This window comes from Epinephelus fuscoguttatus, linkage group LG1, assembly GCF_011397635.1.
Source record: "Epinephelus fuscoguttatus linkage group LG1, E.fuscoguttatus.final_Chr_v1".
Lineage (NCBI taxonomy): Eukaryota > Metazoa > Chordata > Actinopteri > Perciformes > Serranidae > Epinephelus > Epinephelus fuscoguttatus.
The window spans coordinates 52,129,564-52,145,164 of NC_064752.1; the positions used below are offsets into that span (position 1 = coordinate 52,129,564).

The 15,601-nt window shown below is 43.7% G+C and overlaps 2 protein-coding genes across 6 annotated transcripts in view; one reads left to right on the plus strand and one right to left on the minus strand.

Annotated features, from left to right (window-relative positions):
• LOC125885493 (uncharacterized) overlaps window positions 1-9,261 on the plus strand; it is an 84,544-nt gene extending 75,283 nt beyond the window's left edge. For all 5 annotated transcript variants that reach the window (XM_049571045.1, XM_049571064.1, XM_049571055.1 and 2 more), the window contains one exon: window positions 8,280-9,261. In XM_049571045.1, coding sequence (XP_049427002.1) covers window positions 8,280-8,630 — 351 coding nt within the window. In that variant the 3' untranslated portion in view covers window positions 8,631-9,261. The remainder of the gene's footprint in view (window positions 1-8,279) is intronic.
• Window positions 9,262-13,161: 3,900 nt separating this feature from the next.
• The window catches only part of LOC125886092 (dihydropyridine-sensitive L-type skeletal muscle calcium channel subunit alpha-1-like), a 542,543-nt gene continuing 540,103 nt past the window's right edge, over window positions 13,162-15,601 (minus strand). Inside the window, exon 42 of the mRNA XM_049572040.1 lies at window positions 13,162-14,083. Coding sequence (XP_049427997.1) covers window positions 14,074-14,083 — 10 coding nt within the window. The 3' untranslated portion in view covers window positions 13,162-14,073. The remainder of the gene's footprint in view (window positions 14,084-15,601) is intronic.

Genomic DNA, 15,601 nt, shown 5'->3' on the forward strand with positions numbered 1-15,601 from the left:
CTGGATTTCCTCCTGAGAGGAAGTGGATCTCTCCACCTGATCTCAAGGAATTATGTGCCCTACTTAGTAGTTCCCCCTGCTGGCCCCCAACTGACATTATTTCTTCTCTTATCGATCCACTGGCTACATTTAATTGCTTCATCTGACATTTCCCTCACTGTCTTCCTCAAACTCTATCCCCGCACTCCGAGTTCCCCCAGGAGCGAGACAGCTGATCTTGCTATGAATTCCCTACACCCCACTTCCACTGGACAAATCCTAGTCTTCCATCCTCGCTGCTCAGCTTCTGCTCCTAAGTCTGCATATCTAAGCTTTTTTCTTTCATAGGCTTCTTCCACTGAGTCTTCCCAAGGAACTGTCAGCTCAATGAAATAACCTATCCGTTGACTCACTGACCACAACACTAAGTCAGGCCTCCACCTGGTACAAACTATTTCCTGGGGAACAACAAGCTTTCCCCCTAAATCTACTTGCATTTCCCAATCACAAGCACCTTCTAGGCAGCCACACCGTTGCCTCCTCACTAACTTATCCCTTCTGTATTTCTCTCTCTCACGGACAAACTGAATTACTAAACTCCTATCCTTAACACCTTCTGAATTCACCTGTCTTAATTTCCCTTTGATGCCTGCAGCTAAACATTTCAACACCTGGTTATGTTGCCATGTATATCGGCCTTGTGACAAGCTAACTTTACAGCCTGACAAAATATGCTTTAAGGTTGTGGTACCTGAACACAATGGGCATGATGGGTCCTCATTTACCCACAGTTTTAGGTTCTGGGGGGTTGGTAACACATCGTATGTAGCCCCTACCAGGAATCTAATACGATTCTCCTCCATACTCCACAGGTCCCTCCAGCTAAGCTTCCTCTTCTCTACACTTTCCCAATTCAACCAGTGTCCCTGTTTAGCCTGGGCCACTACCTTTGCACCCCTTAACATCTCTTCCTGTCTACATATCTGTTCTACAACCAGCCTTCTTTTATCTTTTTAGACCTGCTTTATTCCATACCGGTTTGCCTGAGCGAAGCCCCAGGCCTCCCCGGCCAAACTGAACATTACCTACAATCTCTGCATGCCTAAGAGCTGCCTCTGCCTCCTGATCTGCAGATCTTGGGTTCTACTTCCTCCCCTTGGTTGGATTTGGAACCACACTCCACACACTAACTACCACGTCCTTACTCCCAGATAACAAGAGCTCTGTCCTGACCTTGGTACATTTAAATTCCTCCGTTAAACTCGATACTGGCAGCTGAAGTATCCCTTTTCCATACAATGCAACCCACCCCCATTAAAACCTACCTCAGTTTTTATGTTGCAGTTGCACTTTTTGTACACTGTGGATGTAATTACTGATGTTTTAAATCGCATTTTCAGAATGTGTTTTACAATATACAATGTACCTCAATGTTGAAAGTATTAATGATTGTACTTTTATATTTTTATTTTCAACAGCCTGTTTTAGGTAATGTTTTATAAAATGTTCTCTTTGTGGCTGCCATTCATGCATAAATGATAAAAAATATATGAAAAATTTTTTTCAACAGAGCTATGTTAAAGTGTGTTTTTGTGTTTCACCGCTGAAACATTATATTGTTATGCAATTGTTTCTTCACATTTTATCAACCTTGACCACATGTAGTGCTCATTCCAGAATGGGGAGCTGCAAAAAGCATAGTTAACTGTTAATAAGTGCATAATAAAGGATTTATTAAGCTTAATAAGGCACTGTTCTCTCTTTAGATCCGGTAGCTGCAAAAAAGCATAGTTAACTTTTAATAAGTGCATAATAAAAGATTTATTAAGCTTAATAAGGCACTGCTCTCGCTTTAGATCCAGTAGCTGCAAAAAAGCATAGAGGGTGTCAAGACTTTAGGGAGGAATGCCAAGTTCGGCCACAATGTAACACCAGACCCATCGGGGTTCCACCTCAAGCATGAGTGACTCACAGAGAGGGCATGGAGTTCTCCCACCCGTTTTGCAGAAGCAATGGCAAGGAGAAACTCCATCTTCATTAATAGCCACTTGAGCTCTACCTGGGCTAGAGGCTCAAAGGGGGGCCTGCACAATGCTTCCAGTACCAGGGGCAAGTCCCATGCTGGGGCCCCCTTAGCCTGGAGGACACAGTCCCAGGGCCCCCTTCAGAAACAGGGACACCAGTCTGTGGGATCCCACTGTGACCCTGTCGACTTTGGCGTGCTGACATGGGATGGCAGTTACGAACAGCGTTATGATGGAGTGGGAATGCCCACTACCCAAAAGGGACTGTAAAAAATCCAGGATGACCACCACAGGGCAGTGCACTGGGTCTGCCTGCCTGTCTGCACACCAATTAGAGAACATCCTCCATCTGTTCTCATACTGCACTCTAGTGGAAGGTGCCCTGGCATTAAGAATTGTGCCCTAAACGGCGTCACTACAGCCTAAGAGGAGTGGGCCGGGCCCTGCAAAGGCCAAACCCACAGGCGGAGGCAGCCAGGGTCGGGGTGCCAGATCCGGCCCCCCCAGCTGTGAGGGGAGATCCCTCCTGTTGGGAGGGGACCACGGCAAGCTGCGGCAGAGCCTGTGCAGCAGTGGAAACCAAGTCCTCCCTGACCAGAGGGGGCCTCCAGAAGAAGCCTGTGGCCATGCTGAAGGACCTTCTGAAGTGTTGGCAGAATCAGAGGCAGAGAGGGAAAGGCATCAAGCAGCACCTGCGGCCAGTCATGCACCAGGGCATCCTGCCCAAGCGGGCTGGTCTCTCCTGTCCAGGAGAATCAGAGGGGACAATGAGTTGACTCCTTGGAGGCAAAGAGGTCCACCTCCGCCTGTCTGAAAAGGTCCCAAATCCTGTCCACCACCTTGGGGGTACGTCGCCACTCCCCTGGTGGGGGCTTGTGCCAGGAGAGAAAATCTGCGATCGCGCTCTGCTCCCCCGGAAGGCACATGGTGGGGAGTTGCCCAAATCAAAAGGCTTGTGGTCACCCGGAGTAACTGTTCCGATCTTGTTTCTCCCTGATGGTTGACCTGGGCCACAGCAGATGTGTTGTCCGAGCGGACAAGAACGTGCTTCCCCTTCAGGTAAGGCATGAAGTGCTTGAGTGCCAGGTGTATGGCTTGCAGTTCCAGAACATTTATGTGTCGTGTGCTGTCCTGAACAGACCACCAACCTTGGGCAGTCCTCTTCTGCCAGACTGCACTCCATCCTGTGGGACAGGCGTCCACCATCACAACTTCCCTGGGTGAAGGAATGGAGCCCATGGGCAACGCTTGAGATAAAAACGGCCTCTCCCACCACGGGGACAGAGAGAGGACGCACTGCCGCGACACCCTGACCCTCCTGTGTCTGTGCCACCCGGCGTCCAGATGAAGGGCATTCAGCCATCTTTGCAGTGGGCATGTTACAAGTAAGCCCAGAGGGATCACAGATGAGGCTGCTGTTAGTTTGCCTGCAAGGCGCAGGAACTGTATGTAAGAGACCACTCTGCCCCTTCTGAAGGGAGACAGGGACTCGAGAATGTCGTCCACACGCTGGGACAACAGACTGGCCCTGATAGTGTTGGTGTCCAGCTCGATCCCCAGGAATGTCCTTTGCTGGGAAGGATCGAGGTGGCTCTTTTTTGCGTTCACCCTCAACCCCAGGCGGGCCACATGTGAGAGAAGCTGAGCCATATGGTGAGCCACTTGAGATCTGGACGTTGCACAAACCAGCCAATCGTCTAAGTACGGCAGAATTGTTGAGCCATCTGCCTGCAGAGGTGCAAGGGCCGCAGCCACGCATCAGGTGAACACCCTCGGGGAGAGGGACAGCCCGAAGGGAAGTACCCTGAACTGAGCTGCTGCTAGGAAAAAAATATGGCCGCAAGAGGAGCAGTAGCACCCACATCCCCTGCACCAGTCCTGGACTGGAGGGCTAGGAAGAGGGATTTCATCTGGTTAAGCTCCTCAGTTAACTGCTCCACCTTGGAGGAAAGTTTGGACTCTTTTGCCTTCTTCCTGGAGGAGGCGCCCTCAGTCTCAACAGCCTGACGTTTTGACCGGCTAGGTTGAGCTGGAGTCAACTGTTCTGGTGATGGAACATGGCCCAACAGTTATTCCACCTCAGCCAGTTTAGCAGCCCTCACTGCCCGAGGCATGAAACTGCAGTTCATGCATGCAGTTCATGAAAGGCCCTCCCTCAGATGCTTGAGACCAAGGCAGGAGGGCACATGTTATGGCCATCTTAAGGCTGCAGAGAAGCCATACAGGCCGAACAGCAGTGGTTGCCCAACATAGTGACAACCAGCAAAATTTAACCGAAAGAATAACAACAAATGCTGGGAGGGGGAGCGAACACACTACTGTCACCAACAGGGTTGCAACAAATATATATAAGTTAAGCTTAAGCATAAACACCTCAGCTAACTATAAAGTCAACATACCTATGCTGGGAGCGGGAGCGAGAGCACTGCCTTCACCAACAAAGGTTAGATTGCTGTGGCTATAAACACAAAAATTGGCACAGCCGAGTTGCCACCAAAATGTATAAATTAAAGCAGGCCGAGCAAAAACGCCGGTGATAACTATGAACTCAAAGCAAACACAGCTAACTCTTTCTATAGTTAATAATATACACCTATGCTGGGAGCGGGAGCAAGAGCACTGCCTTCACCAATGAAGGTTAGATTGCTGTGGCTATAAACACAAAAATTGGCACAACCGAGTTGCCACCAAGATGTATAAATTAAAGCAGGCTGAGCAAAAACGCTGGTGATAACTATGATAATAAAGCACGCACAGCTACAAGTTAGCTCAAGCGGGTACAATGCTAACCACTAAGACAAGTAAATAAAGTATGTTAAATAACACTACAAATGTTGGGAGAGGGAGCGAGTACACTGCCTTCACCATCAATTAGTTAGCGTTATACATAATAGCAAAAACTTAACAAAGTAAACTTATCACTAAGCTTGGTTAACCAGCTGTAGAGACCAACCGCTTCTAGGATGATGATCTGAAGGAGAGTCCACGGCAAACCGCAACAATCCTCTCATCAGAGCGTTAGCTCATTGCAGCTCTTGGAGGGCGAGCAGCTCGCAACTCTGACAAAGTTGTCACAAGGCTACCCGCGACGAACAGCAGTGAAGCACTACCCTTAGCCCTTTTGTCAGATGGGGCACTCTCAGCCTCTTCAGCTGGCCGCTTAGCCCTACCAGGCTGGCCTGCAGGAAGCGGGACCGTGTCTAGGGGAACACCCGTGACACTGGCCAAATGCACCACCTCCCTCAGTCTGGCGACTCGCAGGGACCAAGGCATGCAACTGCAGTTCATGCAAGCGTCTTCGGATAGACCTGCCTTCAGGTAGTCAATGCCCAGACAAGAAGGACAAAGGATCATGACCATCTTCCAACTCCAGATGGGTCATGCAATCCACACAAGAGTGGGACATAACTGCGCCACCCTTTGCGCAACACACACCGGGAGCGGGAGCGGGAGCGAGAGCACTGCCTTCACCGGGAAGTTGCCTCTAAAACAGCAAACAGCATTTCCTCACAAATATTGTTCACAAATCTGTCTAAATCTGTGTTAGTGAACACTTCTCCTTTGCCGAGATAATCCATCCCACCTCACAGGTGTGGCATATCAAGATGCTGATTAGACAGCATGAATATTGCACAGGTGTGCCTTAGGCTGGCTACAATAAAAGGTCACTCTGAAATGTGCAGTTTTGCTTTATTGGGGGGGGGGTCAGAAAACCAGTCAGTATCTGGTGTGACCACCATTTGCCTCACGCAGTGCAACGCATCTCCTTCGCATAGAGTTGATCAGGTTGTTGATTGTGGCCTGTGGAATGTTGGTCCACTCCTCTTCAATGGCTGCGCGAAGTTGCTGGATATTGGCAGGAACTGGAACATGCTGTCGTATACGCCGATCCAGAGCATCCCAAACATGCTCAGTGGGTGACATGTCCGGTGAGTATGCTGGCCATGCAAGAACTGGGATGTTTTCAGCTTCCAGGAATTGTGTACAGATACTTGCAACATGGGGCCGTGCATTATCATGCTGCAACATGAGGTGATAGTCGTGGATGAATGGCACAACAATGGGCCTCAGGATCTCATCACGATATCTCTGTACATTCAAAATGCCATCAATAAAATGCACCTTGTGTTCGTTGTCCATAACATACGCCTGCCCATACCATAACCCCACCGCCACCATGGGCCACTCGATCCACAGCGTTGACATCAGCAAACCACCCCCCCACACGACGCCTCACATGCTGTCTGCCATCTGCCCTGAACAGTGAAAACTGGGATTCATCCATGAAGAGAACACCTCTCCAACGTGCCAGACGCCATCGAATGTGAGCATTTGCCCACTCAAGTTGGTTACGACAACGAACTGCAGTCAGGTCGAGACCCTGATGAGGACGACGAGCATGCAGATCAGCTTCCCTGAGACGGTTTCTGACAGTTTGTGCAGAAATTCTTTGGTTATGCAAACCGATTGTTGCAGCAGCTGTCCGGGTGGCTGGTCTCAGACGATCTTGGAGGTGAACATGCTGGATGTGGAGGTCCTGGGCTGGTGTGGTTACACGTGGTCTGTGGTTGTGAGGCTGGTTGGATGTACTGCCAAACTGTCTGAAACGCCTTTGGAGATGGCTTATGGTAGAGAAATGAACATTCAATTCACAGGCAACAGCTCTGGTGGACATTCCTGCAATCAGCATGCCAATTGCACGCTCCCTCAAAACTTGCGACATCTGTGGCATTGTGCGGTGTGATAAAACTGCACATTTCAGAGTGGCCTTTTATTGTGGCCAGCCTAAGGCACACCTGTGCAATATTCATGCTGTCTAATCAGCATCTTGATATGCCACACCTGTGAGGTGGGATGGATTATTGCGGCAAAGGAGAAGTGCTCGCTAACACAGATTTAGACAGATTTGTGAACAATATTTGTGAGGAAATGGTCTTTTGTGTGTATAGAAAATGTTTTAGATCTTTGAGTTCAGGTCATGAAAAATGAGAGCAAAAACAAAAGTGGTGCGTTTATATTTTTGTTCAGTGTATTTTAAATTTTATCTTATTTCATTTATTTATTTATTTATTTATCTGTTTGGGGTTTTTTTTTTGTTTTGTTTTTTTTAACACCCGACGGCGTGAACACCACAGCCAGAAAAGTCAACACAAAACAACAGCACAAGCTGCAAACGGTAGAAGCTTACTGCAAAGGGATTAACGGAATACGAATACAGAAAATGTATATGGAGTATACAGCTCAAGATGCGACTATGGCGTTAGTGTGAGCACCGTAGCCAATAGCAGCAAAACAGAAAACAACAGCAACAAGCTGCACATAAATAATATTACTCAGTGGCGTGCGTGAACGCCACAGCCGGCAACACTAACAAAAAACAGCCAAAGCTGCAAACACAATGTCGAAAGATGACGTGAGCGTGAGCACCGCTGTCAACACAATCAACAAGTGTACTAACCGCTAGTTCCAGTTTGTTGTCTTTTCTTTCTGTTCCCATGAAGAAAGTCAGCGTGTCACAGCCCCTTGGAGGGCAAACGAAGCATCCGCATCACTATGATCACGAGACTGCCGGCGACAAACTGCTGAACAGAATAATTTCACACTGATTCAACAAGAAGCGGATGCAACCACTCGTGCAAGCGAGAAGATGAAAAGGAACAGATCCTCAGGTGACACCGGAACTTATAGTTTCTTGGGGTCACGTGAGGGTCACAGGTGACTTTGTTGGTAATTTACTCGACCCGTGCATGCGCAAGACGGAGATATTCAGTGCTTATGCACCACCTCTGGCGGTCATCCAGGATGAAATAAAAACAAAAATCTGTTTCAGCTCTAACACACTGGCCCCAGTTGTCAAATGCATGTGTAGTTTTACAATTACCACATACATTTAAAGAAGAGCCACTAAACTGAATTACAGTGATTCTAGAATTTTGTACGTTTTTGAGTCCAAAAGTCTTTTTGTTGTCTGTTTGTTGGGGCTAGTCTTTACCACTAACCCACTCTGACTGTTCATTTCAATTATTCAGTCAGCCTCTTATAGCAGCCATAACTTTGTTACTGGCCTGTCCAATACAGTTGACATACTAGACCTTGGGAGTTAGGAGGAGTCTTCAGGATACGAGACGTAATCCATGAGTTCCAAGGTGCAGGGTCATCTATAACCAAAACAGTGCCACCTGGCTGGAAATTTCTTTTCTGTCTTTCCTGGGGGTCTGGAAGATATTCTTCTGTTCACCATTTCAACCATTTTTTTTTTTTCATTTTGTTCCCCAGTTTGAGGAGTTGCCTGTTCGTCCAAAGATGCCCTCCACTGTCATGCCAGAGGAAACAGATTACATCAGGGTTAAACCAGGAGGAGCAGCTTGGTCTCAGAATGTCCCTGCTTTGCTCAGGGACAGAGACCAGTTTGGCACAGACGGGCTTCCACTGTGTAACGATGACAATGTACCAGGTTTAGGTAGAGAAAATAAGGTGGGTCACATGAGCAAGACAAACACAGACAACGTGGTGACAAAACAGTTTGAGGATGCGGCTCAGAGTAGCTCAGGGTGCAGTGACAAAGAGAATGATGATGAAGTCACTTACACTCATGTGATCATCAAACCCAAACACAGACTTAAGTAAGTGAATCATGGGCCTGATTTTCCAGCTATCCTGGCTGAATTTAGATTCAGTTTCACAAAAGCAGTGGCACATAAGTTACCATTAAGATTTATTCTGTAGAGCAGGCCTACTCAGGACCAGGCTAACAGCCAGGCTTGATTATTCCTGGTGCCTTATCTGTTGGACCAGTGTATTTTTTTTATTTATTTATTTATTTTTTTTTTTACAGTTATTCCATAATCTTATGTTTGTGTTTTAGCTGTATTAGCTTACATTAAAATACCACTGGTACATGTTAATACTGTTATTTTAACATTGCATGTTATAGACATTGTAACTGTTTGTGTTTATGAAGACTGCTATTCATGCTGTTGTTAGGTTGAGGTTTAATAAATATATTATTGCAGTTGTTTAGATGATTACAAATGGCTAATAAAGTTGCAAAGATGTTTTAAATGAAGTCAGATATGAGGACAATTTTTCAGCCTTTTAAAGTCCTGTTTCCAGAGCTTTCACCACCTGAGGGTCAGCACACACAGGGCCTGTGACATCATTGTTGCCTGCACTTTTTTTCTTTCAGGATGAAAGGGCTCCCAACATAGCCTTGGACATGAAAGGGGACAGTGCTGAAGAATTTCTTGATAACATCAATGGCAGACTGGTTAGAGATCAATACTTCAGTAATTATTTTAATTGATTTATTGTTATTTATTTTTGATATATTCTTTGACAATAAAGGATCATGTTACTCTTCCATATGTATTTTATTTGGCGTTGGTAGCACACAACTTATTAGGTTTAGGTTAGGTTATTAGGTTTCATAATTGTATAATCATCTCAAATGATGGTCACTGTACACTCATCAGACAACAGGGAGAGGACAGCGCTGTATTTTGTGACCTTTAGTTTTTTGGGATCACTTGTCTGCTGGGATCCCGGGAGAGAGAGAAACAAAATAAAAGCTCATTGTGTTACAGTAATGCATACAATGCGCATTGAAACTATATGGTCATAATACACAGGCCTCTAAGAGGTAGTAATTAATAGTTATGGTAAATTTCCTGAGTAACCACTAACTTCCACTGCTCAGTTTTACTTTGTGCGAATGACATGTAATTCCACAAATGGTATAAAATGATGGGTTCAGTTAAGTGATTAGTTAATGTATATTTTTTGGCTACTTATGCATTCAGTTTGTTGTTAAGGATTCACACTCCCTAAACAGGTAGAGCAAGCCTGGCTCTGTTTTGATGTTTATCCTAGAATTTGCCAGGGACACTCAACTAGCTATTTATTTGTTGTACACTCAGTTCCGTTTCCCCCAGCACTTCAGTGAACATCTTTGCAGCATTTTGAAATTAGACCAAGCTTCATACTCCATACATCAGAACTGCATTTGTCAGATAGCTAAGTAATCTTAAGAGCTGTATGTCTCCTGATGTCAGCTTGTTTCGGGGAGTTTGACCAGAGAACTCTACATATTAAGATTTCTTTTCCTAAACATTTTTGTAATTTTATTCATCTTACTTTAGCTTTTCATATATTATCTGTCAGTTTTTCAATATTTTGTAGTTCATTAATTTTATTGGCTATTCTAATATATATAATACTAATATATATTAAAGTCAAAAACAACAGAGAATTCAAGGCTGTACATGTGTGAAGCACTTTTATCCTTGTGTATACTCTAAGATCCAAAAACAAATGTCCCATATGAGTTGTAACTTCACAAACCTTGAACTTTTTTTTTTTTTTTTTTTTCTTGCCAGTTGCAAGTTTGGTAACACTATGAAGGTTATGTCTGCAAGGTCATGTCCTGCAACCTCTCCCCTGCTCTCTGTGTCAAGGCATGTGTTATCTTTTGTTTAAATTTGAATTTCAGTTATGTGGGCTATGGTCAAAGCACCAAAGTGTTTTTAAAAGAATTTAAAAACTGTGATTTTACAGTGTGCTGGATTCTGCCTTTGTCTTTCATTATTATGTGATTACTTAGGTATCCATCCATCCATCCATCTTCTAACCGCTTCATCCTCTTGAGGGTCGCGGGGGGGCTGGAGCCTATCCCAGCTGACATTGGGTGAGAGGCAGGGTACACCCTGGACAGGTCACCAGACTATTGCAGGGCTGACACATAGAGACAGACAACCATTCACGCTCACATTCACACCTACGGACAATTTAGAGGTATCAATTAACCTATTCCCCAATCTGCATGTCTTTGGACTGTGGGAGGAAGCCGGAGTGCCCGGAGGGAACCCACGCTGACACGGAGAGAACATGCAAACTCCGCACAGAAGGGCTCCCACACCCGGGATCGAAACAGGAACCCTCTTGCTGTGAGGCAAGAGTGCTAACCACCACACCACCGTGCCACCCTGCTACTTAGGTATAAGTAAAAATAAATCCTGCATGTTAGCATGAGTTTTTACATGCACATTTTTGGTTGGGCATTATTTTTTTTTTAATTTTCACTGAGTATTTAAAGCTATAGTTGCTAATGTTGGAGAGCTACCAAGATTTGAAAGCGGCACCTCCTCTAAGCTCCACCCCCTCCTCCCCCTCCCGTCAGTACTCCGTCCAAAGCCACGGCCCCACACAAACTTGAACACGTATCCTGCAGTAGGAGTCAGCAGGGCAGAGGAGAGCCGAGTAAGCGGTTAGAAGATGAATGAATGAATGAATGAATGGATGTGTTGTTTGATCATCACACATGTCAAAGTTTCACCAGGTCACATGGGTTATGTCTACAACGTTCAAAATATAAGCTCATACCACCTTCATAAGAACCTTTTACATTTAAAATTGAGCTTGACTCAAGCTTTCAACAGGTGAAGAGGTTTTAAAGTACTTTAAAAATGACCTTTAAAGTATTTCCATTAACCCTTACACCCAGCAAGGACTCAGTGAGTCCTCGCTTGTTCCTCTATTGAGCAGCATTTTGGCTGCAATCATGGTTTAGCAGAATGCTTTGGGGAAGTTTTGCCTTTATCTGTTAATGTTGAAATAAAAAAAATAAATAAAAGTTGTTTTTTTCATTGTGTAATTACATTTATAGCTCTCCCAGTAAGGACACATTGAGTCCTTGTGATGGTTGAAGTCATAACTTTGTAATGGTTTTATATTTAGAGTTTTTTTTTTTTTTTGGTTATGTTATTTCACTTATCTCTCACCATGACTGTTAAATTAAAAAAAATAAAGTTTGTTAATTAACCCTTTACAGGCCGGATTCTGTGATGCACCACTCATTTTTATACAAAAACACAGTCCAAAAATTAAATATTCTGTAGTCAGAGAGGGAATTTTTGAAATGATTACAACTGTCTGAGCTCAGGCAATGTTTCTGAGGAATATTAGTTTTTATGCATTTTTACTTTTTTGCAGTGTTAGACTGAAAACAAAATATGGATTTCACCCAATTAAGGACTTATTGATCCTCAGCCTAGTATATATTTGTGTCTGACTGTGTGTGTGTGTGTGTGTGTGTGTGTGTGTGTGTGTGGTCACACACACTTGACAGTATAACATTTACCAAACGGTCCAGCTCACATGGCTCATTCCTAAAACTTTTGAAATAAATGCCTGATACCAAAAACTTGTAAATACAAGATCTCCAGGTCAAACTCTTTTGCCTAACCCCTAACCCTAACCCACACATCCATATCAACACTAACATAGCATTTATTTTATTTTCTTTGCAACAATGGCTTGCAAACCTCAATAATGGAAAAGTAGGAGAAAAATACAGGTAATTTTACTGCTTATTATTTAGTGTGTGTTTGCTCTACTGGGGAAGCAGGAGAAAATAAAAATACTTCTACTGTTAATATTCTCTCTCTCTCTCTCTCACATGTCCTGTTACTGCATGTCACTAACTCGGCCGTACTGCATGTCAGTAACTCTTCTCCAGAGCCTTTGTGCTCCACTGTCTTGCAGGTTAACTTCTATCACAGCGGTGCCTGGATAGTGTGACGTGTGAGGTTGTGTTGCTGCTGTGGTGTCAAATGCCTCCTGCTGATTCTGTTATCATTAGTCATTAGTCAACTCATCAGATATTAATTCAACATACTGTACCACAATAGCTAGAATTATAATATTATTACTTTCATTAATGTTGTTGTAAGCTACTGTCATTATCATCTGTACTGCATCTCTCTCTGTCTCCCCTTCTGTGTCATTGGATCCTGAGGACAGAGGGATGTTGTATGCTGTAAAGCCCTGTGAGGCAAATAGTGAGTTGTGAGATTGATTGATTGATTGATTGATTGATTGATTGATTGATTGATGTCCTTGTCAGTAGTTTGGTTTTCAGAAGCCATCAAAGTTCTACTCCCAAGTCATGGGTTCATTGCCAAAAATGACCTTGCGTTATACTGACATAGCTTGTTTTATCAACATTTTGCCTCTCACAAATAATTCAAAATCTCTACGTGAGCTGGAAGCCGAAAAAGCGTGAAGCCAAGGTCCCGACAATGGTGCTCGCAGCTTTAATTATATGTGATGTGGCCTTTTCATCTTTTCAAATAACAACACCACAGGTGCAGATGCTGTTGCATTTAGACTTTATTCACACTTAAATCAAACACACCAAGACACCACACAATGTGAGGTTGACAACTACAGAAAAGCTTCATGTCTTAAACAAAGTTAATTGCTTTTCCTTTTAAAGCATGCAGCGATATACTAAAATCTGAATTAATCAATATTTCGATATGAAAGGGAGATTGTCTAAGTAATACATGTAGGTCTGTGTAACACATTAAACTTGAGCAAAAACAAAAAGCATTTGTGACATGCTTCAATTGTGATAAGAGTTCAGCAGGTTAAAGAGCCAATGGATAAAAAGGCCATGTCAACTTATGGATAGTTTTGTAACAAAGTTAGCAACCTGACAGAAAAGACAGTCAAAGTAATATATTTAATCAAAAAAGGCTTGTTTCCCCCTCATCTTTTCTCACACTACAGTGGGAATTTACTTAAATGTCTATATAAAAAATTGCATTCTTTCATTATGTGGCTTTTTTTAAAAAAAAAAATACTATACCCTTAAATCAACCCTCCTGTTATTATAGTTGTAGCAAAATAAGGGTAAGAAAAATATGGGACAGATTTTTAAAAAATTATTTAGAAATTCTGCGAAGACAGCATTAACAGTTCACACCAGACCAGTGTCTCTAGAAGAAATAACATCAAGGAAAGTCTTTCTGTAACAGGTAGCATTTCCTGGTATTACATGTCTTAGAACTCACTATTATGGTTAATGGTCAGCATTAAAGTTTTTGACACATTTAACACTGTTTTCAGGTTTGGATGGTAGGGTTGGCAGCCTTGGCAGTCCCTTTCATCAGTCCTTCTCTGCATCTGTTGAGAAGCTCCTGCCATTTCCATTTTGCCAAAGTCAAAGGTCATGGCACTGAAGTACTTGGGCAGACATCAGTAGTCAGAGGCCAATTCTTCCAAACTACTGTTAATAAAGACTGTTAAAACAAAGGGACAAGAATGAAACAGTCATGAAATGTCAGTTTTAGGCATACATTCAAACAAGCAACATATGGAGTAAATCACCATTACAATAAGGAATAGTGTACATGTGGTATAGGGATGGCTGAATGATATACAAACATAAGGTGCAACATCCCTGGTTCCATATTTGTTGCAAATCAATCTCTTCCCTATCACGTTCTATCTGTTTCTAGTGTACAATACATGCAGAAAGACAGAAGGACATAGAGATAAGTTTGGTTTCTGAATATGATGACATCATAACTTTTTGAATGGGAGCTAATATAATATTGATTTATTCAGAGCTCTATTTCACATGTCAATGTGATTTGCTTGTTCAAACTGGCTCAGCAGTCTGGAGGAAGTCAGCCTTTCTGATACTGCATGAGGAGAGAGTGATGTGTAAAATGTGGGAGTTGTGTTAGTAGTCTTGTCTTGTCATGACTTTTTCAGACTGTATGTAGAAACATGTATCATGACCAGATTTTCGGCAAATGTTGGGCCGTTTTGCAGGCAAGCTGCTAGCGTTTAGACACACAGAGCCGGATTGGCGAGTTGAGCTGAGGCGCCCAATTTTCCGCCACGTAGGGGTGAACATATTGGCGGAACTTTTTTGGTTTAAAAAGAACGAGGCGCCCTTCCACCACGGGAGGGGCTGTTTATGACTTATGGGAGGAGCTGTTGATGACACCGCACATGCGACCCACTGGTGGTGGACCAACAGAAACACCTGATAGCAGGAATGAACAGCTAGTAGCAAGAGGGAAACACAAACCTGAAAGACACTAAAGATGAGAAACTGGGGAGACAAGAAACTGCACGCCCTCCTTGCCCTCGCAAACGAAGAGGCCACCGTGGCTTCCCCTCAGAGTACATCACTGTTTATGTCACACACAGAGGTACACGTTTTGTTACTTGCTCACACCCCCCATTGCCCCAAAAAAGGCACATTCTGTATGAACAAAAGTAAGCAGGCAGCATTTCGCTGCACTCCCTGATTTTGTTTTTATACTGCCAATGCTGAACGAAGACTGATTGGGCTTTCCTGCAAATTTGCACAATTCCTATTTAAAAAGGGCTATAGTTGTGTGTGAGACAAACTTCCCAGAAACACAACAAACGCTGGTTTTGTGGACTATTGCAAAATTTCCCTAAAGTTTCCATTTGAAATTATAAATCCTATTACATGGTGACTGACACCAAGGTAGGGGCACATACTGTACTCCAATGGCTGTCCTGGGCTGAAAATACACAGCGAAGCTTGGGGATACCTTAAGTTTGTAGACCACAAGATAACAAAACTGAGCATACCCTACAGCAAGGTGCAGGAAGACAGGAATTATTGAACTGCCATCATGATGAGCAAGTTAGCGTACAGTTAGCAATGAACTTCACATAACAATATTCACAATTTGGATTAATTTTATGTAAAAACCCTTTTGGTTTGTTTGATCCGTGGACCCTTACGGGCTAAAGGAATATAAATGATGATT